The sequence below is a fragment of the Corvus cornix genome, chromosome Z (genome assembly GCF_000738735.6).
Source record: "Corvus cornix cornix isolate S_Up_H32 chromosome Z, ASM73873v5, whole genome shotgun sequence".
In the NCBI taxonomy this organism is placed as follows: domain Eukaryota; kingdom Metazoa; phylum Chordata; class Aves; order Passeriformes; family Corvidae; genus Corvus; species Corvus cornix.
Genome location: NC_046357.1, coordinates 50,100,015 through 50,126,291, shown reverse-complemented (window position 1 = coordinate 50,126,291; position 26,277 = coordinate 50,100,015). Strand labels below are relative to the sequence as shown.

The 26,277-nt window shown below is 37.7% G+C and overlaps 1 protein-coding gene across 4 annotated transcripts in view; it reads left to right on the top strand.

The window, feature by feature from the left end:
• The window catches only part of COMMD10 (COMM domain containing 10), a 113,342-nt gene that overhangs the window by 14,822 nt on the left and 72,243 nt on the right, over positions 1–26,277 (top strand). For all 4 annotated transcript variants that reach the window (XR_005603855.1, XM_039567271.1, XM_039567272.1 and 1 more), the window contains exon 5: positions 10,134–10,244. Coding sequence is in view for 3 of the 4 variants with exons in the window: in XM_039567271.1 (XP_039423205.1) it covers positions 10,134–10,244 (111 nt within the window). In the remaining variant the exon portion in view is untranslated. The remainder of the gene's footprint in view (positions 1–10,133; positions 10,245–26,277) is intronic.

Sequence of the window (26,277 nt, the reverse complement as noted above, 5' to 3'; positions counted from 1 at the left end):
TAGTTCCTCTTTCCTTTTTTTTTTTGTTTTGTTTGCCTGTTTGTTGATGGTCTCACAGTATCTGCAAGATTAAGGCAGAATCCGGTTTGACATTGCATTCTAGTATTGTGTCTAGATAGATAGGATCCATCCAGTGATTCTTACTTTCTTATGCCTGCATGACTGAGAAACATTGCAAAACTATCTTTAAAGTTTAAAAGTCCAGTCTTAAAAATTTAGTGTGAGTCACTGTAGTTGACTATGCCACTTCTGCTTCACTTGGCTGTACATATGTGTTATGACTGACTGTAACTACAGACCTGTAGTTCATAAAAATCTTCAACCTATTGTTCTGGATCTGTTCTACGGATGAGTGGTTGTACTTACAGTTTTGTTGATAGTTACATACCATTTTTATGGGGACCGCTCCAAGTCTTGTGTTTAATTTAAAGATTTGCCCAATACTGTCAGCTGAAGATGCCAGTCATTCATTTTGTATTTCATATGTACAGGTAAAATATGAAATTTACAATTTTTAAACCTGCTATTAAAGGGTACTTTTCACTGAAACTACAAAATGCGTCAGTAACCCATTTATGAAATGGGGATGCTGAATTGCATTGAAGTTGAATATGTTTGTCCAGTAGAGGGACAGATTTTTAACTACTGTATACTTTATTTTCTATTTTCTATTAAAAAATAGAAATGTTTTTCTACTGCTATTAAAAACATGGTAAAGGGCTGCAGTCAGAAATTTCATGCAACCATGTGAAAATCCAGCTGTTTCACTGCTCACCTATGGAGCAATTGTTACAGCGAGACCTGCTGAAAAGAAGCTGCAGCATCCAGAACTTCAAAGATATTCATGCCTCCTGAGTTCAACTGAAGTCAGTAGCAACAATAGAGAATAGAAATCAATGTGTTTATGCAGTCATCTCCCATACTCACAATTCTCAAGCTTCCCATCAGGAGAAAATTGGTGTTTGATCTGGGGCTTATCTTAAAGGAAACACTCACTTCCTGATTACAGATGGTTTCTGTGATGAAGACTCTACCTGTGGTGATTGGCAAATTGTGCCTGCCAATCACTGCCTTCTCTTAAAAATTTGCCCCTTTTTTTCTGTTTTAATATTTATTTGCTATATTGAGTACACTTTTGGCTTCATCCTCCTGCTGTCTCCTCTGCAGTAATACTCTTTTTCTTGAGTGGGAGAGAGTTTTTGAAGGAGTTCCTAGTCAGGGATGTTTTGTCACCCTTAAATCATTCCTAAATTATTTTCATCATCACAGCAGGCAAAATTGACATTTTAATGTCTAATTTTGACTTTTGATTCTGTAGTGCTGAGTTTGCTGATGAAAAGTGGAACTGGCACCTCCAGCTGTAAATTTTAGAGAGAAGACTTAATGGTTTCCTCTAGTTTTATGCTGGTGTGATTACACAGGTATAAAGTTATGCTAATGCATTGTAGACCAATGGGGGTTTTTTTAATATGTAATACACATTTAGTCCTCTCCCATCATACAAAACTTATAGTTACTACATTAAAACTATACATACATGTTACAGTACTTCCTTTAAGTGAAAATCATTAATTTATTTAACTGTGTCTTAGTATATTTTGTCTAATTAATTATTGAAAGATGAGGAGGTTCTCAAACTTTAAACATGAGTATTTTGATTTTATTTTTCTACAATGAATTGAGGACTATTTTGTCTTCAGTGCAGGAACTAACTATGGCAGTTACTCTTTCAAAAATTAAACTGAATGAAAGGATGGCCATACTCATTTTCCTGTAGGTTATTTGCTTAGAACAACTGAAAAAATGTAAGTGAAAGAACTGCATTAGAAAATTTATTATGTTGTGGATTATTTATTTCCTCAAAGTATGTCGTTGAGTGGAAAACATTCTTTATTGTTTTGTTGTCAGTGTGATACATACTGCTGTAGTAATATGAGAAAAAGATTTCGTGACGATGTCTTTCATATCCCATTATCCCTTCACTGTTCATAACAGTTTCCGTGAGGATAATACAGGTGGCTTAAATTACATAAACAGCCCTTTCAGTTTTTCCAGGAGATGTTTTGTTTTTAAAGTTGGACTATACCTCTCAATATAGACAGAAAAATTATTGAAGTTAATGAGTTAATATCTGAGATAAAATGACAAAATTCTGATTCCATTTGTTAAAATAAGATGTAATTTCTCTCTTTCTGTAGTTGTTGTACTTGGGACATTATAGGTACCTTGCTAAGGTACATGTGGACAGAGACATTGAGTTGTTTATTTTTCCCATTACTGCAAGCACCGACATTATGTAGTGCACTTCTTCAGTTTGTCAGGCTTCATTTTTAAGGTACAGTTTTTGCTCACACTGGGGCTATTCAAGGGGAGTTCCTTATTTCTTCAGGTGTCAGAAATCTAGTTCCTCCAGAATGGGCTGAAGGTTGGGTTTTCATCCCCCTTTTATGCACTCTTGCACAGTGTTAGTTACTCATTCCTAACACTAAAATAGTAGAAGTTTAGAGTTTGGAATCTTAAGATGTCAATATTGACTTTTAACTATGAAGTAAGGTAGCCTTTTAAGTAGGGAGCACTCCAGCCTTGATGTAGTGAATCTGAACTTAACCTCCAAGAGTAGTTGCTGTGTGTAAACTGATACATGCTCTTACAGATACACCACATTTAGTAGTAGATGAGGAGAGTGTAACTTTGAAAAATAGTGCCATGCACTTGTGCATTATTTTGGTGCTTTTAATAGGGCTTCAAGCATGTCAGTTTTCTTCTCAGGCTCTGAAAAGCATAATGTGATGTTCAGTAACACTGAAGTCATCACAAATACCAGATCATTTTGAACTAAATGATCTCTCAAAATAAGGATTAAATTATTTGAAAATCAAATGGGTGGATCTATATACCAGTGGAGCATGAAACTAATTTCTGTGCTGCTGTAACTTACCTACTTTATCTGAAATAGTTTGTTGGGCTTCAGCCTAATGGAAGACTGTTTTCTGTGGTACTTGTAAAAAAATGAGTCAGTAAGAAGTTAATGGCATTGTGTTTCCTTTATGCAGTTTTTAAAAACCTCAGAAAAAATAAAGTAAATCTCACTGTTTTAGCATGTCCTCAAATTAATCAGACTGCCTGAGAAGTAACTATAGATGCACTTAAACTACCCTGAACTCAGTCTTTGAGTATGGACGTAAAGTCAGGAAGCCTGGATGTTATTTCTTAGCTATGCAAGTCTACAGAAGCAAACTGTGCCATAGAAGGCTGCTGGCAACCAAGAACAGGTGTGTCCATGTTAATCAAGTCTTTCAGCACCATCAGTACCAGGAGGGGCCTACTCCACAAAAGTAGCTACAAGAAAGCTGGAGAAGAACTTTTTACAAGGGCATGTAGTGATAGAATGAAAAGGTAAGGGCTTTAAACTGAGAAAGGGTAGGTTTAGATTAGATCTTAGGAAGAAATTCTTTATTGTGAGTGTGGCAAGGCACTGCAACAGGTTTCCCAGAGGAACTGTGGATGCCCCATCCCTGGAAGTGTTCGAGGCCAGGCTGGATGTGGCTGTACATAACCTGGTCTAATGGAAGGTGTCCATGTGTGTGGAGGAGAGGGAAGTTGGAACTAGATGATTGTTAAGGTCCCTTTCAACACAAACCATTCTATGATTACAAGCACTCAGTTTTGTACCAAGATTTGAATTTTCAGAAGGAATGATAGGATTTATTTTCATTTGTGGTCATGTTACTGGCTTTTAATTCTGACCGTGGGCCACAAGCTCAGTTTGCTTTAAAATTCTAAGTCATGTTGGAAAGCTTCAGCAGTTTCTTAGCAACTTTGTGGTAATGAAAATCTTTTGCTACCTAAAAAGGCACATGCTGGGGAGTTTTGTTGCTTTAAAAAAAGTTCAAGCAGACAAATGAAGCCATAGCCCATTAACAGTGGAAGAAATACCCAACTAAAATAATACTGTTGTAAAACTGCATTATACAGCTGATTTTCAAAGATTAACAATTATATGGTAATGTTATCACTTTTATTTACCAATTACCTTTTAGCTGTACTGAAAACATTTGTTGTTGTACTAGTAATAGACTTCAACAAATTGGATATGTTAGTTTGCCTATGCTGTATGTCCTTTTCCATGCAGGGCTTTCATAACCTTTTTTCCTTCATAAGCATGAAACTACACGACACTACTGCCAGTTTAGAATTGCTTCTGCATTCTCTGCCCATCAGGCTTATTAACAAGTTCAGCCCAGAAGTGTGTTTTTCTCACTTCTTAGACTTTAAGATGAAACACTGGTTTTGAGAATTCTTTTTCTTGCTCTTTGCTAACTGCTAATCATAATTTCTCTCTCTGCCTGTAGAAATGCTCAGGGTCATTTGCTTGCCAGAGAGGCTAATACTGGATATGACAGGATCTTCATAGGCTTTCCTGTAGCCAGTTAATCTATAGTGGATTGTTACGTAGTATTTAACCTATAATGCTGATTAATTGTCAACATGTTCTGAGTCATGTATGTTTTCTGATTATAACATCTTATTCTACTTAGTGAAAGCTAGGTGTTTTGAAAGCAGCAAATCTTGCCAAGAAAATGGAAAGCAAGAACCTGAACAAATTAGCTAGGTCTTCATGACAGTTAAATTTGATCTGTAAAGTAATTGGCTGTTTCATAACTGTCTAAATGCCTGGTGGTTATAAAAACCTCAGTGCTGTTGATTTTATGTGTCCGAGCAGTATTTCTATAATGTAGTTCTTGCAGGTTCATTGCTTTGTTTACTCATTGTTGGTCTTACTTTCTGTGAGTCTATGTTTAAAGCACTTCCTAAGGTACAGACAGGTGCCAAATCATGGATGAGAAACAGTGGTTTGCATGGTATGGCATCCTATTGGCACTGTGGTAAGATGTAAGCTGTGCCACATCAGTGAGTTCTGAGAGCCATTTAGTTTCTGGAAAGGTTTGTTATGACCCTTCTAGAATCAGGTAATTTACATGAAAATTCCAGTTTTCTGCTTAAAATTAAATCAAACTTCCAGTATTCATGGGTGAAGAGACAGACAGGAGGTGTGATCTGAGTTTATCAGCCAAGACTGACTGAAAAATATCCTCTTTCCCTCCTCTGGTACTGGTTGAGTATTTAGGCCCCTTTTTTCTGTTGTCCTTTAAAAATACTGGACCCTGGTTCAGAAGTTTGGCTGAAGTTGGAAGTATTGGGTAAAAAATTTTAGGTGAATACATATTTTCTGAAATTCTGAAATTCTGTTCCCTGTTTCACCATACTTGCCTTATTTTGTTTGTTCAAATGAGGTCATTGCCAACCATTTTTTAGTGTCAGTTTCTTATTCACTTGGGCTCCATCCTTGCTCCTTCAGGTTGGAGCCCCACAACATGCCTGTTATTGACATTTGTTCTGCTTTCCTTCTCAAAGTGGTAGTCCTTAATTTTGAGTCTGATAGCCTGGTTCTTGTATAGTTAAGACGATTAGCCTGAATTTCTTTGCCAAAGAGCATTTATGTGATTTCTCATTGAGCAGTGTAAAATAAATATATATAGAGAAGTATTTTTTGACAACTAATACAGAAACTTGTTCTGTTTCTCAGACTTCTTGAATTTCTTCTCAGTTCAGGTTTATGGGCAGTGAAAAATAAAGTAAGGAACTGTGGTGAAAATACACCAGGAAAGGAAAAGAGAGTGTGTAAAAACACAATGGGCTGTAAGTGACAAGAGAAATGGTGGATTCTGTGGGTGTTAATTTTGTCTGTGTGAACCTTGATTTGGTTGGAGATTGTGCTTGAGGTTTATATCAGCTCTAAAAGCTGCCTTGACATTTAGTGCACTGGGCTTTTTTCAAGAGAGTGACTTTCACCCAAATGTTTTACCATAGTTATGTTAGATTGGTGATGATCTTGTCTTACTGTGTAAAATACTACACTCTACTGTTTAGCTGTTGGAAAATAGTCTGCTGGACAGGGCTTGAGTTGGAAGATCCAGTGTTTTACACTGGAAGAAAATGACTGTGGTCATCACAGACAGACCAGAAGTGATGTTTTTATGTAACTGTACAGGTGCTGCTTATCTTAATTGGAAGGGTCAGATCCTCTTCTAGTAGGGTAACTAGCTGCTTTCTAGTGTGGATCTGCCCTGGGACAGCTGTGGGTGGCTACTGAGAAGCGATGTGGGTAAGGGAGTACAGAGCTTATTACAGATACGCCTTATCTCTTGTACAGCCAGTACTGAGTGAGTGCTGGAAGGGGGAGGTGCGTAAGTTCTTCGGTGTTTGTTAGTCCTGAGTGCCATGGTAATCTCTTCAAAAGCCTGAATGAAACAAAATGGACATGAGTCGAGGATTTGCAAGGTTTGTTGAAAGCTTCGTCATATTTTTGTTGCCCTGACTTATTTGCCAAAGGATTCATGGAGCAGATCTGAAGCATTTTCATAAATTCTTACTATGGGTTTTGTTTAGTACCTGTGTTTATTTCCTTCCCCTTTTCCAGCTTGCACCTGTTTGGGTTTGTGGTTTTTTTGGATTTTTTTTCCTAAACATGACCTTGAGGTTAAATAAGTGCCAGAGATATCAATGAGAAGTTACAGCACTAAACAGTATATTTTCAACAGTGTTTAGTGTTGCAGTGACAAGGTAGCTCGCACATTTCTAACCTGCTGATGAAATTGTGAAAAGAAGCTGAAGGTCTAAAATAGCTAAAAACATGGCTTTGTTTTTGTGCTAGGAATGGAGAAATACTCCTCTACCCCAGTAAATGCTTTTCAGTTAGTATATCACATATTCTGACACCATTCTCCCATTGTTCTTTTTACTTCTGGTGTAAAACTTGTTACAGAAAAACCAATTTTATAGTCCTTTCATATTTGAAAAAATTGCCTTAAAGTATGTACCACTTTGTGACTAACAAATACTGTGCCTTGACACAAATGCCATGCAAAAACATGTCATTACTCTCAAAAGGTTAATTGACATTTCAGGATGTTGAATGTTTTCTAAGTAAACAAACACAACCGTTGCCAGATACATGCTGCACTTTTCTTTCAAGAAAATGGACCATTTTGATGCTTTAGGCAGCATGCTATTTATTAATTAAAACTTATTCTCATACAACTATGTTAAAAGAGAAAACAGACATGAATTATACAGGAAAACAATTTTTTAAGGTAAAGCAGTATATAAAACAAGAGTTACAGCTGCTTTTCAGCTATTAACTCAGGCCAGTGTGCTGCTACATATATTGTATTTGTTCTGAGCCCTCTACAGTATTCTGAGATAGATGTGTATTGAAAATGAAATAGAAAACACGCACTTGAATTTCTTCATTTTTGGTGGTTTGTTTTTCATGCTACACAGAGTACACAGTATATAACAGCTTCAGAAAAGTCTTAAAAGTCAGGCTTCCTTGCATATTGTTTTTGTCTCTAGAGGCATTGTTTTATGATCCTGGGTAAGCTGCTATCCTTTCTAAGGCTTGGTTTCCCTACTACAGTAATGAACTGTTTAAGTAGCTGATAGAAGGGTGTTTCTAAGTTGAGGAGCAGGGGGCTTGAACCATAGTGACTGCAGTATGAAGAGCCATCACGTTCCAGAACTCGCTGTCTCTGTGTTTGTCCTTCGTGTTTAGATGTTTTGTCAATAGGTGGTTCTGTTCCCAGTTGCCTGCTTTGGGCTGCTTCCACCACTATATCCCATAACCAAGGATCTGAGTCCTTTTCTGTTGACCATTATCAATTATCTTAACTGAACTTTTTTTTTTTAGGTACTATCTTTATACTCCTGAAAGAATCAAGAGTTGATTTCTTAATTTCATTGAAGTTTGTGGAGAGAAAAATGATTTCTAGTTGTATCATCCTGGTGTAATTTCCTGGAAAATGCTGGTTAGCACAGGGACTTGGCAGAGTTGTCCATTGATGTGGTTGACTTGAGCATGTAGACAGAATCCACTCTAGATTGTTCCTTGCTTTTGGGTGGGATGGGCCATGCACTATTGTTTTCACTAACCAAGATGTAATCAAGTTAGAGAAAATCAAAGCAGAATTATGATTAAAAATTCATCTGCTTTTATAATTATATAACTTTTCTTTAAAGCGTCTTTTAATTCATAGGCTGTGGGCATACTGTTATTAAAGCTATGCTCAAAATGAGGTGGACCAGACTTGGAACATCTTCACAGGGTCCCTTTGTGTCGTCTGCATGCTTTCATGCATTTGATTAAATGTAAACTTCCTTATTTTTATGACAAATTGAAGTTTGAATGGTACATTGATTGCAGAGAAGCTGACAGACTGCTAGCTGACCTGCTGAAGTTCTTCCTGCTGTCCTATTCCTATAGCTGTACACACAGTCAGTCTAGACTGTGACTTTCCCTTAACTGTGGCCTTGGCTAAGCTCCCTAACCATCTTGTATTTGCCTGGGTGGTTAGGATATGTCATGATATAGTTTTCCTTTTGGTATGGTTAGTTATGTGGTGGCTAGTGTTTGTTAACACAGTTCTTGGATTGATCCAGTGTACAGATAAATGCAGTAAAACATACATTAGTATGTAAATGTAAATCATATAGCTACAAGAAATTGTCTTTGAGCTGTGCCAATGGAAGAAGTTTTTGCCACCCTTACCTATCTTTCATTTAGAGATTTGTGTCACTGGAGGATGCAGGGCATGTTTTGCAGTTCACAATACAAGGTCTTTGGCATGGCTTTATTCTGTTAATGATCTTAGCTGAATTTAGCTGTTAGATTACATTACGTAAGAGATTAACCAAGATGTGGCACACTTTCACCAAGTCGCCCACAATATTTACTAGAAGAGGGAAGACACTAGACTAGAAAGAATTTGTGTGTAAATTATCTTGGCAGATGGTAAGACTTTGTCCAGTTCCTTTTATTCACTAAGGCCAGGAGGATGATTTTGTGGAAGCCTTGTAGTTCTGTTGTTGTGTACTTCATTTGTGCATGAGCTGTACTGCCTCGGTTTTGGAGACAAAACTTCAGGAGGATACACTCCGGAATGAGTGTCTCCTCTGAAGGGAAGAAGGGCCTCTCCTTTTCCTCCACCAATAAGACAAGTGGGTCACAGCAAATGAAAGTGGAAAAAAACCGAGTCTATTAACACCAAACAAAACAGGGTAGAACGGGGAAAAAAAACCCTCAAAATCAACAGATTCCCGGAGAGGGAACAGACACCCGGGCTCGGACCAGCCGGGGCCACCCTGTGAACCCCCCGGGCTGGCGAAGAGGGAAGGGAGGCAGTGAGGCAAGGGGAAGGAAAGGGAAAAAAGAACAAGAAAAAAACCAACAGAACCTTTTCCCAGCTAGCTGGAACACAGAAGAAACCCAAAGAGCAGCACAGCGCTCCCGGCGCACTCCCTCCCCAGCCCTGCTGAGCCCCTGGAGCCGCAGGGCCCCGTTAAACCGCCCCGCACTCGGCCCGTGGCCCCGGCCCTGGGTCCATCTTAGAGAAACAGCGTCCCTGGGCATTGAGCGGACGGGTAAGGAATAAAGCGGCTCCATAACATCACCCCAGGACAGTAATGTTTGAATAGAACTTGATATTAATGATTAAAAAATAATCTGTAATGTGGTTTTTTTAGCTTTCTATTAAAAATTCTATTGCTCACGTGCATACCTGGGTTTTGTCTTTTCAGCATTAATGATTCAAAAAGCAGAATTATTTTTGTTGTTAAGATCTGCATATGGTACAACACATAAGAGTAGATCTGTGGATTAAGGAATCACCACTTTTAGCTGGTTTGCTATCTATTGGTATTTTTTTCTTTTTCCTAAAAGAAAATTAAATATGAAATGAAATTGAATCCACAGCTTTGCTGATAAACTTCCTCGAGAAGAGGAAACAACCATATTCTGGACCCAGAGTTGTGTTCTATGGATTGGTTCCATCAGATCTGAGACATAGGAAGTTGCTTTATTTGAGTGGTCATAGGCAATTTGAAGGGTAGTTTTGGTGAGGAGAAACAAATCTGTCTTGGAGTCCAAGATAATTTGAGGGAAATGAATTGTATACAAATGCGTAACGTTTGTAGAGCGTGACACTGTGTTCACTGACACAGACCACTGGCAGTTTTCAAAGTTGACCTCAGTGCTTCTGAACCATCTGATTGTCATCTAAATTTGTGTTTTATAGCTTGAAACAATTGGATGGCAACTTAATCTTCAAATGGCAGAGTCCATGCAAGCAAAGCTGAAGTCTCCTCAAGCTGTGCTGGAGCTGGGAGTGAGCAATGAAGATTCAAAGGTAAGAAATATATGTCAGCAGAGTTGGAATGGGTTGTGGTGATGGCCTTATTGTGAAAGTTCTGTTAGAGGCATCCATTGGAACTCTTGTTGTTATTCTTGTCATTATTTTCATTTTTATATTTCATTAAGGTTATAGTAAACACTTGGAATTGTGAAGTACTGATATAATAGCATAAATATTCAATAGACTGCGTGCTGTGTTACCAGCTCTTTGGGCTGTAACAGAAGTAGGGAATATGGTTATTTCAGGTCTCTAAAATGTTTATGTAGATAGTTTATTTTTATCACATAGCATATGATTGTAGTTCTTATGCTTTTAATACATAGTAGGTTGCAGCCTTCTACCATGTGTGTAGTTATGTAAGACATTGCTCATCACTTGCAACCTTTCTAGGCTAATGATGTATTTATGTGAATGATGACAGTATGTGAGGCCACAGAAACCCCATATTTGGAGATTTTAAGGTAGAGTCTTAAGTTCAAGGATTTTAGTGACTCGGTGGCATATCAATACCCAAACTCACTAATGAACATAATTTTTTGTTCATAAAACCTGTGTCTTTTGATTGCCAGCATGTTTCAAATTAGGCACATGAATTAGTTTTAACTGTGTCTTGATAATGGAAATTGGAGTCTTCAGTTCTGTGGTGTCTGTCAGAATGTTTACCTATGAAAAATTCAGTATAAGGAGTTTGAGGGGAGAAATCAGAACTCAGCGCTGCTTTAGCATTGCATTTAAATCCAGTACTTGTACTAATGTGAGTGGAATATCTGACTTATGGTGGAATAAAAGAGAATACACAGCTTATGTTTGTGCTTCTCACTAAGACTTGCAGCAGCTGTATTTTTTTGAGCATTTCATTGCAATCTGTATTTTTGAAATGCAGATACAGGAACCAGACAAAATTTTGTGCTCAAGCTGCATTGGTGAGCACTGAATGCAGATTCAGTTCTTACGGCAGAAAAAAAATATAGAGGGAAAAATGTCACTTTCATGTAAGACAGAAAGTTCTTCTGTTTCCTGTACAAACAGAATTCAGATAGTAGACTTTTCAATTGTTACCTCTCCTACTTCTTTTTGTGGGTATGTTTAGATGCCAAGATCAGAATTACTTTGCGATAATTACAAGCCTAGAATAAACTTGTGATGGGCATTTAGATAAAACAGTGCAACAAGAAAACTGATGCTCTCAAAGCACAGACATTAAAAATCTGTGTTGGTGTGAAGATCACTACAGGATTACATCCTAGTATAAAAGATTAACTAATACCTGCATAGATACAAACAGAAGCGTGGGTAATTTTTATGGTGTATCTTGCGTCTTCATGATCTCTTGGTGCATTAAGTATCTGAAAATCGTAGCTACTAGATATCTTTTTTTCCCCTCTCCAAAATTTTGTATGTGCCTTTTGTGCAGAAATGTGGTGTGAGTTAAAGTATATGTTCTTAATGATTGTCTTATTTTTCCCTTTTTTTTTTTTCCTAATTCATGGATATAATGACTTGATTTTTTTTCAGGAAAGACACAAAATGCTGTTACAGAGGAGCTTTTGTGGTCTGGCTCATTAGGGGGCAGTAGTGCTCTTTGTCACACCGGTTCTTTGCTTTTTTTGAGATAATACTCAGAATCAATTCTGAAGTCAGTCATTGTGGGAAGTGTTTAAGTGTTTACATTTCTAATCTGTATATGACAATAGAAGTTTCTCTTGCGTATTTAGAAAAAGAAAGCCTATTAATAAAAAAGCATACTGAGCAAGGTAAATGAATTGGGCTATTATTTTCACTTCTGCTAACTAAAATTAATTATACTAATACATTAGTGTTTACTACAAATCACACTACTTAAAGAACATTTAAACAGTTCTTATTCACTCATTTCATCTGAAGCTGACATTTAAAATTAGTATTTAAATTATCTCTCCTGGAGAGGTAATCATAAAACCTGTGGCTCTGTGGATGTTATTTGTACGTTGAGAAATAAAAAAAAATCTGCTATATGCTGTATAAATATTTATAGAGTACATTTTGTCAGCTTCAGATGAAATACAGAGTCCCAGAGGAATAAATCCATGGAAATTCAAAAGTAAGGTGTTCTTTGGTTCTTTCAGGTGGTTCAAGTGGCAAGAGACATTTGCATTTCCCAGGAAATATACTGCTTGTGACTAGCAAGAGTTGTGATCAGACCCCATGATTTTTGTTAAACTGTATTTTCCTGGTTTTTGTTACAGATTTGCTGTTTGCTTATACTCAGATGTGCAATTATGCTTGTGTTAGCCCCAGTGTGAACAGGGGGGTGGATCAGGTGGGCTGCCAGACACAGCCTTCCAGCCCAAGTTGTCCTGTGATCTCGGTTGCTTTGGTTGCTGCTGGTGTTTTGTATGAGAAAGAGAAAAAAGGAACTTCCAATTAAAAATCCAATTAACAGCGTTTTATTACAATGATTCATTTTTTCAAATATTTAATTGCATTTCAAAATCTAAGGGAAGTGAAATGTCTATGAACTAGACACAGAAAACAAACTGGTGTAATAGGAAGCACATCTTTGATCTGCAAGATCCCTTTGCTTCTGTTATGACATATTCATGAGTTTAGGTGACATTTGAGAACTGATGTGTAAGATATCAGCTGTGTAAAAGGGTTTTTTTAATAGTAAATTTGGTTTCAGATTTTTGGACTGTTGATTGCAACAGGAAAAACTGGAGATTCTGTACAGAGTATCATTATTTTTATGGCTATAGGGTCAATTGACAGGTAGGAGGAGCACAAATTAACAATCCTGATACTCTGTGTCGCTAATTAAGATTTTTGATTTGCAAACAAAGAGTGATCCCCAGAAGTGGTGTGTTTATTTAACATTTCTTTCCTCCAGTAATTGATTTGATAACTATCCGCATAGACACACACTCTGACATTCCTTCCAACTGTTAATAGCAGTAACTCCTTAGGCTACCTAGTCCAGACTTTTTAAAACTACTGTGGTAGTTTTCTATAACCGTAGGAGGAGCATATAAATAAATAAATAAAATTGAAGTGTGTAGAAAGATTGAAGGGCTTCAGAAATGTCACACAATTGGTGCTGAATATCTTCACAGAGGAATGTGAGAAGTAGGAGTATATTCTTAAAAAGTTGTTGCTATTACTCATCATTAGGAAGATCCAGTAAGGCACATTACTAGATAAGGTATTTGTTGGTGTGTATTTTTGCACATGATCTGTAGTTACCATTTATGCTTGAAAATTGTTAGGATAAATAAATTATTCTTGCCCTGTGTTGTCTCTCGATAGTTATCCAATTTTCTTCTGTAAATCCATTCCACAGATTTCATTAGATTCAGTTATCTAATTGCAATTTGTCCTATGGAAGGCTTTGCTCTTTTCTTGGTTTTCCTTCTCCTTATTTAATCAGTGAATTTATTCTTAACCATAAAGGACTTCTTGGGGGAGCTCTTTTTTTCAGCATAAATAGTATGTAGAGATTCCTTGTGAAATATCAGTATTTTTTTTCTTTTGTTCCTTCTTTATGCATGTATTAGAAGAATTTTTACAGGATTTTGTCTGGTAATGCAAGACAAAAAGTAACTGATAATTGTGCTGGTTTGTTAAAACTGCTAGTGTAATACTTTTGCTGAAAGATAATATTAGAATTCTACTATGCTAATTTACTTTTATTTTCTTCTAAATAATTTCCCCTAACTTCTGGATGCTTTAACAGGATAATGTAACACATGAGAGACTGCGACAAATTAAGAGAGATGGGCAATCATTAACCAAATTAATTTTAATCAGGGCAAATTCCAGATTCAACGCCTGGGATGGGGCAACCCTGGATGTATGGAGAGACTGTGGAATGAAATGCTGGATAGCAGCGCTGTGAAAAGTGGTCTGGGGGTTGATGGCAAGTTGAACATGAGCCAGCAGTGCCCTGGCAGCCAGGAGGGCCACCCGTGTCCTGGGGGGCATCAGGGACAGCATCACCAGCTGAGCAAGGGAGGGGATTGTCCCACCCTGCTCTGCACTGGGGCAGCCTCACCTCGAGTGCTGGGGGCAGTTCTGGGCACCACGGTATGAAACAGATATTACGTTACTAGAGAGTGTCTAAAAGAGGGCGACAAAGATGGTGAAGGGTCTAGCGGTGAAGTGATACGAGCTGCAGCTAAGGTTTCTTGGTCTCTTCAGCCTGGAGCAGAAGAGATTGAGGAGGCATCTCATAGCAGTCCAGAGCTTCCTTGTGAGGGGAAAGAGGAGGGGCAGACACTGATCTCTTCTCTCTGGTGACCGGTGACAGGACCTGAGGGAACACCATGAAGCTGTGTCAGGGGAGGTTTAGGTTATTAGTAAAAGGTTCTTCACCCAGAGGGTGGTTGGGCACTGGAACAGGCTCCCCAGAAAAGTGGTCATAGCACCAAGCCTGACAGAGCTCAAGAAGCATTTGGACAATGTTCTCAGGCATATGGTGTGATTCTTGAGGCTCTGAAGAGCTTTGATGATCCTTGTGGGTCACTTCCAGCTCAGGGTATTCTATGATTCTATGAAAATCGAACTGGGGTTTGATTACATTTGAAACTGAGCTGATAATACATATTCATCATTCTACAGAGTAAGTAGAAGCCTAGAGATCTGAAATTACTATCTTTTACTTGTTAAAATAGCAGCATATGTTTTGGGTTTTTTTCTCCTGGTTTTTACAGACTTTCTGTATATTTCTGGACTGTGAACAAAATTTAGACCTTTTTGCTCTGTTTACTTCAATAGGTATGCTATTCTGCTTTCTGGGTTTGCCATTGTGATTACTTTTCCTATCTTTTACAAAAAAACCCCAAAACAAAGTAAATGAGAAACAAATCTTTTCTTCTATCAGAACTATATCAATTACTTAATTCACACTGTAGATTTTCTGCAGCCTGTATGGCATGCAGGCAGGATCTGCACATGATCAATATTTAGGGAAATATGGTGGTCCTTCCCCTTCCACCTCAGTTTAGCCCTCTTTTTTTCTCTGAAAAGAATTTGTGTTTGTGGAGTGGCATAACAGTGAGAGTTGGTGGATGCTAGTAAAATGATCCCACTTCTGAGAAGTAGGAGGTGGCAGAATTGAGCATGTACTCCTTTCATTTGCCATCTCAGTCCTTGCCTTTGGGGATGATCCATTTATGTGGCCTTTTTTATTTTTTTCAAAATAGAGGAGTTATTTTTATCTGTAGAGCCTTCAAAAAGAGAACACTTGAAAGTAATAATGCTGAAAGAACTATGATGAGGTCCAAAGACGAAACAATTGTAAATTGCTTCCCACGTTCATCAGCTACCTCTCAGCCAGTTTCTTCTCTGATGAGAACATCACCTTTTTCCTTCTCAGAGCACAAACAAGCTTGTATGTGCACCCTTGAATTGAGCTTAGTTTTCTCATCAAGCTTATTTGTAAGTCTCTAACAATTGCAAAAACAAAGTAGGACAGGCCTTGGATGAATGCAGAAATGTTTAAGGATGTGATTGAGATAAAACGGTTTTTATTCCTCTTTAGAAGAGCTAATTGGAGACCTGGATAGCCTCAGACAGCATAGTCCTGGTTCAGGGTTTTTCTGTGCTTCTGAACAAGCAAGGTTACTGCTTTTGGCAAGGTGTACATTGCGAAATGAGTTTTGTTCTGAGAATTAAACCCTAATAAATATTGCTGCTGTTAAGAAAGAAGAAAGTTCCCTAAGAGGAGGCTTCAGAATGAGAAAGGTCCTTGTATTTGTAGGAGTGGTAGTAAGAATGACACTATAATCTTGAGTGTGTGGAACAACTCAGAAAAATGAGCCTGAAATTTATAACTCGATTCCAGCAGTCACATCACTACAGAAAGATGACAGAAATTTAATTGCTCCACCATGAGAGACAGAAATTCTGCACTTACAGTGAACAGCAAATCTTGCATTAGACTGCTTGGTTTTGATCTATCATAGCTATTACCTCTGATTAAATCCATTTAATTAGAGGAAAAAATGAAGCTGCGGTCCAGAATTTTTAAAATGCTGAGAGGACTTTTTTGTTTCCTTACCAGCATATAAATGGATGGCTGTGTAACCTGCGTTCTGTAACTTGTGAGTAGTTTGACGTTTTACTTAGTAACCATTTACTAGGTGGTGTGGCTCCAGGAGTATGCACTTGCCTCTGGAAGTTGTACTGCAATGTGTACTTAATTATCTGACTTGAATTGTGATTTTACATTATTTGATTATCCAGCTTATAGTAAGGATTTCTTTACAGTATACTTACATTTCTTTCATCTGGCTATATGCACAATTTATGAATACAGACTATATCACAGAAATTTTCAAACCCTGTGACTGGTTACAGCCTCTACACATGCTCTGTTCATGGTAAAACATTCTTAGGACTTTCTACCTGTTTGTGTCTTGGAACTAAAGAAGAAGATGGTCCCAATTGACTGTTTATAGTTGGTTGCAGCATTGGCAACCTCAGCCTACAGCTAGAAGTGAAACTCTTGGTTTGCACAGGAGTAAAATTAATTGTCCGTAATGTGTAGCTGTGCTGTTGTCAGTCCCAATAAACAGCAGAAAAGTAGCTCAAATACTAAATTTAAACTTGATGACCCATTTCATTGCTGGGCAGAGTTAAAGTTGAGGGCCTTGAGGGAATTTGGAAAACTGAAAGATCTGGTGAGCTTCTCTTATTTAATGCTGTTGTTCATTACATCTTTTTTTCTGACAAAATTTGTTTCCTGTTTGCCCCAAACTGGTTTTGTAGGCTTGGTACTTCAGTCTTTTCAGATGAAGCAAAGACATCCATGGGATTCATGGCAAATTCTCAGGCATTTATGTACTTTCTTACCTCTTACTCTCAGAGACTGTACAGTGTCTTAACAGATGAACTGTTGCTGTCATTTGTGTGTAGCAATGGAGAACTGTTGCTGTCATTTGTGTGTAGCAATGGAAGATAACCCTATTTTTTCAGCACTTTGCTATGCTTTTGCAGTACTTCTGGACACTCCTTTTCCCTTTGCTTTTACTTAGGCAGTAAACTCTGTGGTACCTTCACAAGTATGTTAAAAACCATCATCTCTCCCATGCCTGTGTCTTACTGACTCTATGGTAGAAAGATAAGGTAGTCTAAGAAATGGGTACGTTTAGGGAGAGATGAATGTGAAAGTTGGACTTTGTCTAACAGTGAGTCTCAGGTTATTGGCATTGCTCTTCTGCCTTGTCATCTGTCACACTGATGTTGACTGCTGCCTTTGAGAATTGAAGGCAGAGGCAGAAGTGGACGAGGTATAACAAAAAGAAGGGCAACTCAGCTGGTGAAGGGTCTGGAGCAAAAGTCTGATGAGAAGTGGCTGAGAGATCTGGGGATGTTCAGCCTGGAGAAAAGGAAGCTAAGGGGAGACCTGATAGCTCTCTACAACTGCCTGAGAGAAGGTCATAGCCAGGTGGGGGTCAGTCTCTTCTTCCATGCAGCAAGTGATAGGTGACAGGAAATGGTCTCAGTTTGCACCAGGGGAGGTTTAGACTAGATATTAAGAAAAATACCTTCACTGAAAGGGTAGTCAGGCATTGGAATTGGCTCCGCAGGGAAGCAGTGTAATGTGGCACCTGGAAACATGGTTTAGTGGTGAACACAGTGGTGCTAGCTTAAATGTTGGACTCAATGATTTCAGAGGTCTTTTCCAGCCTTAACAGTTGTATCATTCTATTATATGCTTTTAAAATCTGTTTACGACCCGTAGTTGGTAGAAGATGTCTGTCTTAATAGATGGAAGAGCTGAAAATAAGTGACATTTAACAAGTATCATTTTGCCTTCTTAAGTTTCTGAAAGGCAAAAAAGAAGTTGGGCCAGATGGGTTGAAAATATCATATTCATGATATTTAAATAACTTTTAAAGTCTGGGAATATTTACCAAAGTCAACTTCTGTTGTTCCTTCACTTCCTTGCATGGCAACTCTTGGATTTTGTTTTTTTAAAGTTAATTTATAATTTGTTTTTTGCTCTCCAACAAACTTTTTAACTCCTTTACCAGGGAGTGTAGTCTGGCATGTGGAGCTCAACAGTATTTGAGTGGTATGTTTGCCTAGTGGAACATCAGCATGAATTTGAGGTTCAGCAGCTCAGTGCTGGAGTGGGGAACTTGAGGCGAGCCATATCCTGCTGCTGAATCTTGTGCTGACCTGTAAGAGAGGGAGCAGTGGGGTACTGATCCTTGGAGTGGGCAGGCAGGGGAGCTACCCTGGGAACAGCTGGCTCCTTTGCCTTTGGGGTCTTGATCAAAGCAATCATAAGTTCATCTTCTCTGCAGAGGAAGAGATACTCATGAAGTGAGATTTCAGTCAAAGTACCTGCAGAGGACTTGAGAAACTTGGTCATACCTTTAAATTTGTGTAATGGATTTATCTTTCTTCCGGAAGAAGCACTGCTGAGTGGTGGCAGAGCAATAGTTTATGTTGATTTATAGTGGCTTTAACTGTACTCAGTATGAAGTTAAACTAGTGTAAGATTCAGCTTCAAACTGAGTGCTTGATAGTATTTTACTTGCAAACTTCCTTTGTAAACCTTTCAAGAGTACGGCTAGCCACAGAAACAAAAAAATTACTTTTTGAAGCATTTGAACAGTGTCTCTTTTATAGTACTAAAATATGAGGACATTGCATATGAAACAGCTTAATTTGGGTTAAAAAATTACAGATTCTATTACTGTGTAACAACAAGTAAAGTAAAAGTACTGTGCAGCCCAAAGGAGAAAAACTGTTCTGTGTCAGACCATTTGCATCTTGCCAGGGTCAAGCCCCCACAGCTTACTTTGGGACCACTTTGGGGTTGTGCATCCTGTCATGTTTCCTCCAGTCACGTTTCCTCCTCTATACACAATTAGTTGCATGTCTTGTAGACAGATAAGTGCTTATCTTTTCTTCCTAATAATGTCAGTACTCATATCAGAAGAGGCTGTGAAAACACTTGAATGGGTGACAAGGAGCAGCTGCCGAACCAACTCAATACCAGGCAGGTTACACCTTGCTTTTTTGTCATGTACCTTTAAAAAACATTATGGTGAGAAGCATAATTTCCGATTACTCTGTTGGTTCATACCTTGTCAGCAGTTCTGTATTGCTTAGACTATTACAAACTAATTAGGTGTTTTATGTGACAGGCTTCTCACCAGGTCTGCTCAGAGTAGTATGGGAGGAGCCCACACTTCTTCATTTGCATTCAGTTTACATTTGTGTTCACCATTATAATTCTCTCCTGTGCTTTACTTTTTCTTTGTCAGTTCTTTAAATTCATAGTTTTGTGAGCTTTGGTAAAAATGATACTGTCAAGGAGAAGTGATCTTCTTATGCTAATGAGTTTCAAACCAAGCGTCTGTGGGGGTTAATAGCATGGTTTTGAATTTAAAAGCAGTTTGATTGCCCACTTTACAGAATTGCTGGACTTGCTTTCCTGTTACTTTTGCTAATTTTTTTGCCAGTTTGCGACTAAGGTAATTGCCAAATCTGGCTTTCCAGAGAAATAATATGTCTGTTCTTGAAAGAGTAGAAAGTTAACATCTCCTGCGTTGCAAACATCTGTCCTGCTTGAGGCAATAAATACGCAGTACATGCCATCAAACAGTATCAACGCTGAGCATTTGACATCAAGCAGGTGTCTAGCAGTGTTGTGACACTCCTTCCAGTCCCTCTTCAGGTGGAAGAAGGTGGGTCATCACCTCAATCATATGCAGAAGAGACAATTTTCACTCATCTTATTTCCTGTTGTTTACCAATGACAGGAGTCTGGTATCTGAAACTGTGTGGCATCTCAGTTTGTGCCACTTGGCTTTGTATAAATGTTTAACAAACTTTATAAGCTGCTATGACATGTGACCTTTTTCACTGGTTAAAATGAAATGAAATATGACCTCTTTCACAGGAAAACCACAACCCACAGCATGGCCTACAGCCTCTGGGAAAATCTTGTTCACTATGATTGTATAAAATCAAAACTAATGAAATAACACATATTTCTAGGAATGCACACTCAGTGGCAAGACACTAATAGAAAGAGATTTCAAAGGACAGAGGAAAAAACATTTTTTTCCACATTGAGACAGATCCTGTTACTAAGAATACATTTTGAAGCCTTGGAGTAATGATAGGATAATACAAAAGGCAAAAGAGAGCCAAATCTACCGAAAATGCTTCTCTCTCTTTTTTAGTAATGCCTGATCTGTATTTTTTAATATTTTTTTTGTGTTACCTCTGGTGCATAAAGGGAGGCACAGCAGAGTTTTAAAAAGGCTAAAAATACTAGATTATTTCTTGGTTCTCTTGCTATGTCAACAGAAACAAGAAGTTGGGCGATGCCTATGCTTGGAATAAGTCATGTTATGAGACTGGGAATTTGACAGCAAAACAAGTTGCATATAGCTAGATTTCTGTGGAGCTCTACTACTACTCTGCTGTTGGTGTATGGTTCTTTGGTTAGGTACTTTAGCACTAAAGGGTGCACTTGTCTCCTTCATGAGTTGGAGAAATGTATTAAAGAATCACAGAATCCTTAAGGCTGGAAAAGACCTTCAAGGTCATCAAATCCAGCCAGTGACTTAGCATTGCTAACCAATATCCTCAGTGCCACATCCACATGCTGTTTGCACACTTCAGGGATGGTGATTCCATCATTTCCGTAGGCAGCCCATTCCAATGCCTGATTGTGTCAGTGAAGATATTTTTCCTTGTATCTTTAGGATAGTCATGGGCTTAAGCTTTCAGGAGGACTGACACTATACTGTGTTGACTTAGATGTGCCATCATACCTGGTAGTTTTGGAAGGTTTGCAACCTGGAACTGAGTGTAGGATTCAGTAACTGCACAGAGGAGTTCAAATGCTTGTCATATTTACTCCTCTATTCTGAATCCTAAATAAACAAGTTTCAAAATCTAACCATACACACGTGGAAACAAATACATCTTTTGTTCAGGAACAAATGGTTTTTCAGGCAACCTATGCCTGAAAATACCTGAACTTATTATTAGAAAATAAGTGCCTTTTATTAGAAAATCTTAAGAATAGTTAGGAGGAGGAGGTTTATTTGAAGATGCAGTTAGAGGCAGGAAGAAAGCTTTCTGTAGATTCAGGAAAGTAGTTTTGACAACAGTGAAACAATTAGTGAGCTGTTTTTTTCCTTTTTGCAATTTTTAGATCACTTTGCCTCTTCACATTCCTTTTTCTTCTTCTTTTTTCTCATCTCATTTTTGTAGGAACAGATGCATTGTTCTCCAATCAAAGAAATGCAACAGGTTCCAAAATACTTTTGAAATTCCTCCAACATCAGAGTTGCCATTCAAGTGGGACAGAATTCCTTAGTTTCATGCTATGGCTAATAAATTCAATACAAGCTATCAAGTAGTGCCACATATAATTAGTAACTTTTTTTTTTTATGGTTGTTTCTGTTCCTTTTATTTTTGAACAGTGGTTGATAAAGTAATAGATCATTATAATCCTTTGTTTTCCTTTTAGTTTCCTTTGTTCTTGAAGCCTTAGAACCCTTGTTATGCTGTAGGGTATCTTCTGCTCCAAAAGGATGTGCAGCACAGTGTTATATAAATGCAAGATGTTTAGGCAGTTTCTACACAGTTTCAGAATTCCGGGGTGGCAGTATATTCCTGTCTGTACTTTCAAATGCTAAAATTTACCAGGTTCTTGAGTGAACATTTTAATTTCCTCTTTCTAAATTTGTATCACTAAATTTTGTTTAGTGAGAATGAAAGTCTTTCTTGTGAGGACCGAAATGGGTTGGAGATAATATCGATGAGATGAAGAATAGCTGGGTATTAGTACTGATATTGGCACTATTTGATTTCTTTCCAAATGCAGATCTATTTGGGACAACTTAGAGGAGGAAAAGGTAAACCTTTTCAGGAGAACTTTTTCACTTCAGCATCAAAGAGCTGCTCTGTTGGAGTGCATTAATTTGTCAAGGGTACTGTAGGCAGGCAGACCGCAGGTAAGCAGGCACAGTGATGTCTGAAAATGGTGTAACACAGAACAGAAGTGCATGAAACAGATATGGGGAGGTGGAGGCACTAAAGGCAATGAGGAGCACAGAAATGCAAGAAAGTGGTGTTCTTTGAGAGCTACCTGTAGCTGAGTGGAACCTGAAGAGGTTTTTTGGAGTAAAACTGAGGATGATTGTCATGCAGGAAAATGATGCACTCTGAGAAGGTTTATGCAGGATGATGCAGTGCTTTGTTCTCAAGCTGGTATCTAAAACACCATTCTGGAAAGCTCTTGAAAATTCAAGTGAATCATAGTTGGATTTTATTTTTTTAGTGGAATTGCTTTAAAATTCACATTACCATTTCAAACTGCAATTGTATGCTTCTGTGGCCCTCAGGGAGTCACAAAGCACTTGAAACCATCCTTGACTTTGACATTGAGGCCTGTGATGCTTGTCTAGGATGGAGTATAATACCTGTTGTGTTTACTATTTTCAGAAGAGAAGAATCTGGCATTTTTATCTGAGTGCATTGCAAGGGTGAACCACAGACCAATAGTAGATCTTTTGAGGAAGTGTGCAAACAGTAAGACAGAAGAAGGATATGGCAACAAAAAACTGCAAAAGAAAAATCAAAAAAGGCATCTAATATGTCTGTTCTTTATGGATGGACAGATGAAACATATTTGTCAACGCAGAGCATGAGAAGTGCAGTGCTGTAGCTTAAGCACTGCTGGGAGACATCACGTTGAGGATGCTTGTTCAAATCTCCTTCTTCCCTTTTTTGCAATAAAATAATTTCTTTTCAAAACATTCCAATCCAACTTGAAAGACTGCTGGCTTTTTATAGTGATATGGCTTTAGACCCTGGAAAAATAAATAAAAAAAGGCATTCTGTTCTTCCAACACTGTTTTATGAAACACTTCAGTAGTGTGCTTTCATCATTAGCCTTTTTCCTTTTTTTTTTTTTTTAAATAAAGATGGAAATAAAAATTGTGGACCAAACATGTATTAGCCTATAAAACTGCAAAAATAGCTTTGTGTGTCAAAACCAAAGTGCTATTATTTTAGTATGTGTCTTTATATACAGGTAAGCATGCCCCATTTTCAGGTGAAATTGACATGTGTTTAATTCTGTCAAAAAGGGTTGCAGGAGTAAGGCTAGTGTGAATGTCAGGAAGACTGCACATTATTACCACTGGAGACAACATCCAGGAGTGTGCTGCTCTAGCAAGAGGTCTGGAACAAGTGCAAAAGTAATCTGCCATTGTATATGTACACATGTTATTATCTTCATATTACCTCAGAGCCTGACAAATTAAATTATTCTTTGGCTTTGTGGAAGCAAAGTTTTTTTTAAAAAGTATGTATTTACATGGAATTGTTGTTTCCTTATTTGTATCTAATTCATAAGCTTCCAGTAGAATACTCTTTTCAGTTATGGGTTTGGAGTTTTTGTGTGTGTGTTTGTTGTTGTTTGCTTGTTTGTTTGGGTTTTTTAACATTTTTTCGTGGAGGGAGTTTGTGTTCATGTTTGGGTTTTTTTTGTTAAAGAGTACTAGCATCTTTACTGAATGTGAAAGTGTTGAGAAGAAAGTCTTTGTGGCTAGAAAAGTGTCTTGTAGTTTGTGCCACAAAATGCCTTTCAAGCTGAATTGACCTAAACTGTATAAAAATTACTATTCCATTTTTGCCAATGGTTTTTCATAGAGCTCCTGGTTTTTTGCCCAAACACTAAGTGATTATGAGCATTCTCAGTTAAGGTCAGGCTTTGATGTTATTGAGCACCACATTTCTGGGCACTGTGGGGAGCACATAGTGCAGGTGCTGAAAATAATACACCTTGGAGTAGGAGAGGGCTTGGCTGGGCTTCCTTTCTGCCATGACTCTTAGTACAGGGAATTAGCTGTGTTCTCTCCACTTTCTGAAGTTGGTGTATAAAATAATGTAGAAGATGATGACTGATATTCCCTTAGGTGGGTGAATGCTCTACGGAAAATAAAAAACCCCTGCATTTTCAGGGAGGATAAAATAGGACACAGTCATACTAGCAGGAAGATGGGTGAGGTGACCAAAAGTATTTTCCCTGTAATTTTTTTATTGTAATAAAATAATTTCCTAACAAAAAAAATTTGATTTAAGGAACTGCATATATGCAAGTGACTATAAAATCTGTATTGCTCTCAATTCCCTTCCTCTGTCTGTGGCCTGTATGGCGCCTACAAACTAGTTCAAAATGGAGCAGGAAATTCTAGACCAAGAAGGAGAAGAAGATTACCTCTGGAACAGGCATCAAGGACAACAGCCTGTCGTGGGGGATTCAGTTTCCTTGGCTATTCTTGTTAGAATGCTGGAGATGTTTTTAATCCTTAATGATGCTTAACTTAAGTGGGATTTTTTTGTGTGTGTGAAAATAGAAACCTTTGTGAGCAGTAGTTAAGGGTCCTTCAAAGCTAAAACAAAAGCAGTAGAACAAACTGTGATTGTAGATAGGAACCTTGGAAATAAAAACAAAGCCAAACCCCTTTCTCCTTCTGGCGCTTGAGAATTGTATTGATACTCCCTCTAAGTACATCAAAACCCTAAGTGTGTTTTTTCTTCTGTAGAGAGTGAATGAAGTTCACATTCTCACAGTTGCGCCTGTATGTTTGTAAAGCTATGCTCCAAAATGGAGCCCTGAAATGAATTACAAAATGAAACAAAACTGATGGCCTGAAAGCTTTTAGAAATCATGAGATCTTATGTTTCTGGTGGGATCTACAAAGAAATTGTACTGGCACAAAAGGGAATAGACTGTGATTTGCAGGCAGTTGTGAGTTCTTAGCGTGGGGAGGAGTGTGACATAGCAAAGAAAATGCAACTTGAAGCTATGCTCTGTTTTTAACTGTTAACAATTCTTTTTCATGGTAACTGGTCTCATGCTTTCCAAAATAGCAGTCATCTCCCAGATTTTAGCAGGCATTTTAAGACCATCATTCTGCTTTACAGATGTAGATAAAAGTGAGACTCTTAAATATGTATGTTTGTGCCTTTAGTATTGCTACTAATACAAAGATTAGGATGATTTTGGTAAGTTTGTAAAACTCTTTTCAGAGGCAAGAAAGATAAATTACTTGCATGGAATTTGTTAAAGTTGATGCATTTGCATTTCTTTTTAATGAAATCAGTTAGATGGAGAGAAAACTAAATACTTTAAAAATTCCCACAAATTTAAAAAGCAGGAAATTGCTAAGCACTTTTTTTTTGTAATCTCGTTTGTACCTGTTTGTCTGAAGTGCTATTTGATTAGATTATTTTTCTGTTATTAGCAGTGTCATTCATATGCTCAACCTTAAAATGACCTAATTTTAACCCCAAAAAATTCTGTTTAAAAGAGCTGTCTGTATAAAGTTTGTATATAAAGTTTTAGAGATGAACTTATACCATCATAGCTGTTTTAAAATAATTTTCCATTGTGTCCAAACATAAGCCAAAGAATACAATAAGAAGAATTTGATATGTAGGTGAAGTGCATAGAGCTAAAAGGTACAGGTATGAAATAGCAATGATAAGAAACAAAACCTTACCTGGTTGTAATCAGCATGTATTATGAAAGAAAAAAACAGGAGAGGAAGAAAAATGGGAATTACGGCAATGTCAATTTGGACCACATTTAGAGTAAATATTGGGCACATTAGTAATAGATAAGATAAAATTGCCAAAACAGTTTTGGTTAAAGGATCAAGGGAATGTATGAAATTGATCAAGGCAGGAAATGTATGGCTGAGAATTAAACTCCTTTTTGAGCTGCAGGAATTAGCATACCACGTTGTTTTCTCAGCTAATAATTTGTGTGTTTCTAAGGGAGCTAAGGAAATCAGACGAGAGGGATATTGCTTGTAATATATCCAGTGATAAAAAAAAGTTTTAAAAAATTATTAAAATGTCAAAGAAAAGATAAAAAGAGTTAACGTGATCAGGGAAACTGCATCTGAAGTGCAGAGATTCTTGTCTACGATTATAGTGATAATTATCAAAAGGACTTCAGTATATTCCTTCAGTATTTCAAATAAGATTTTCAAGGAG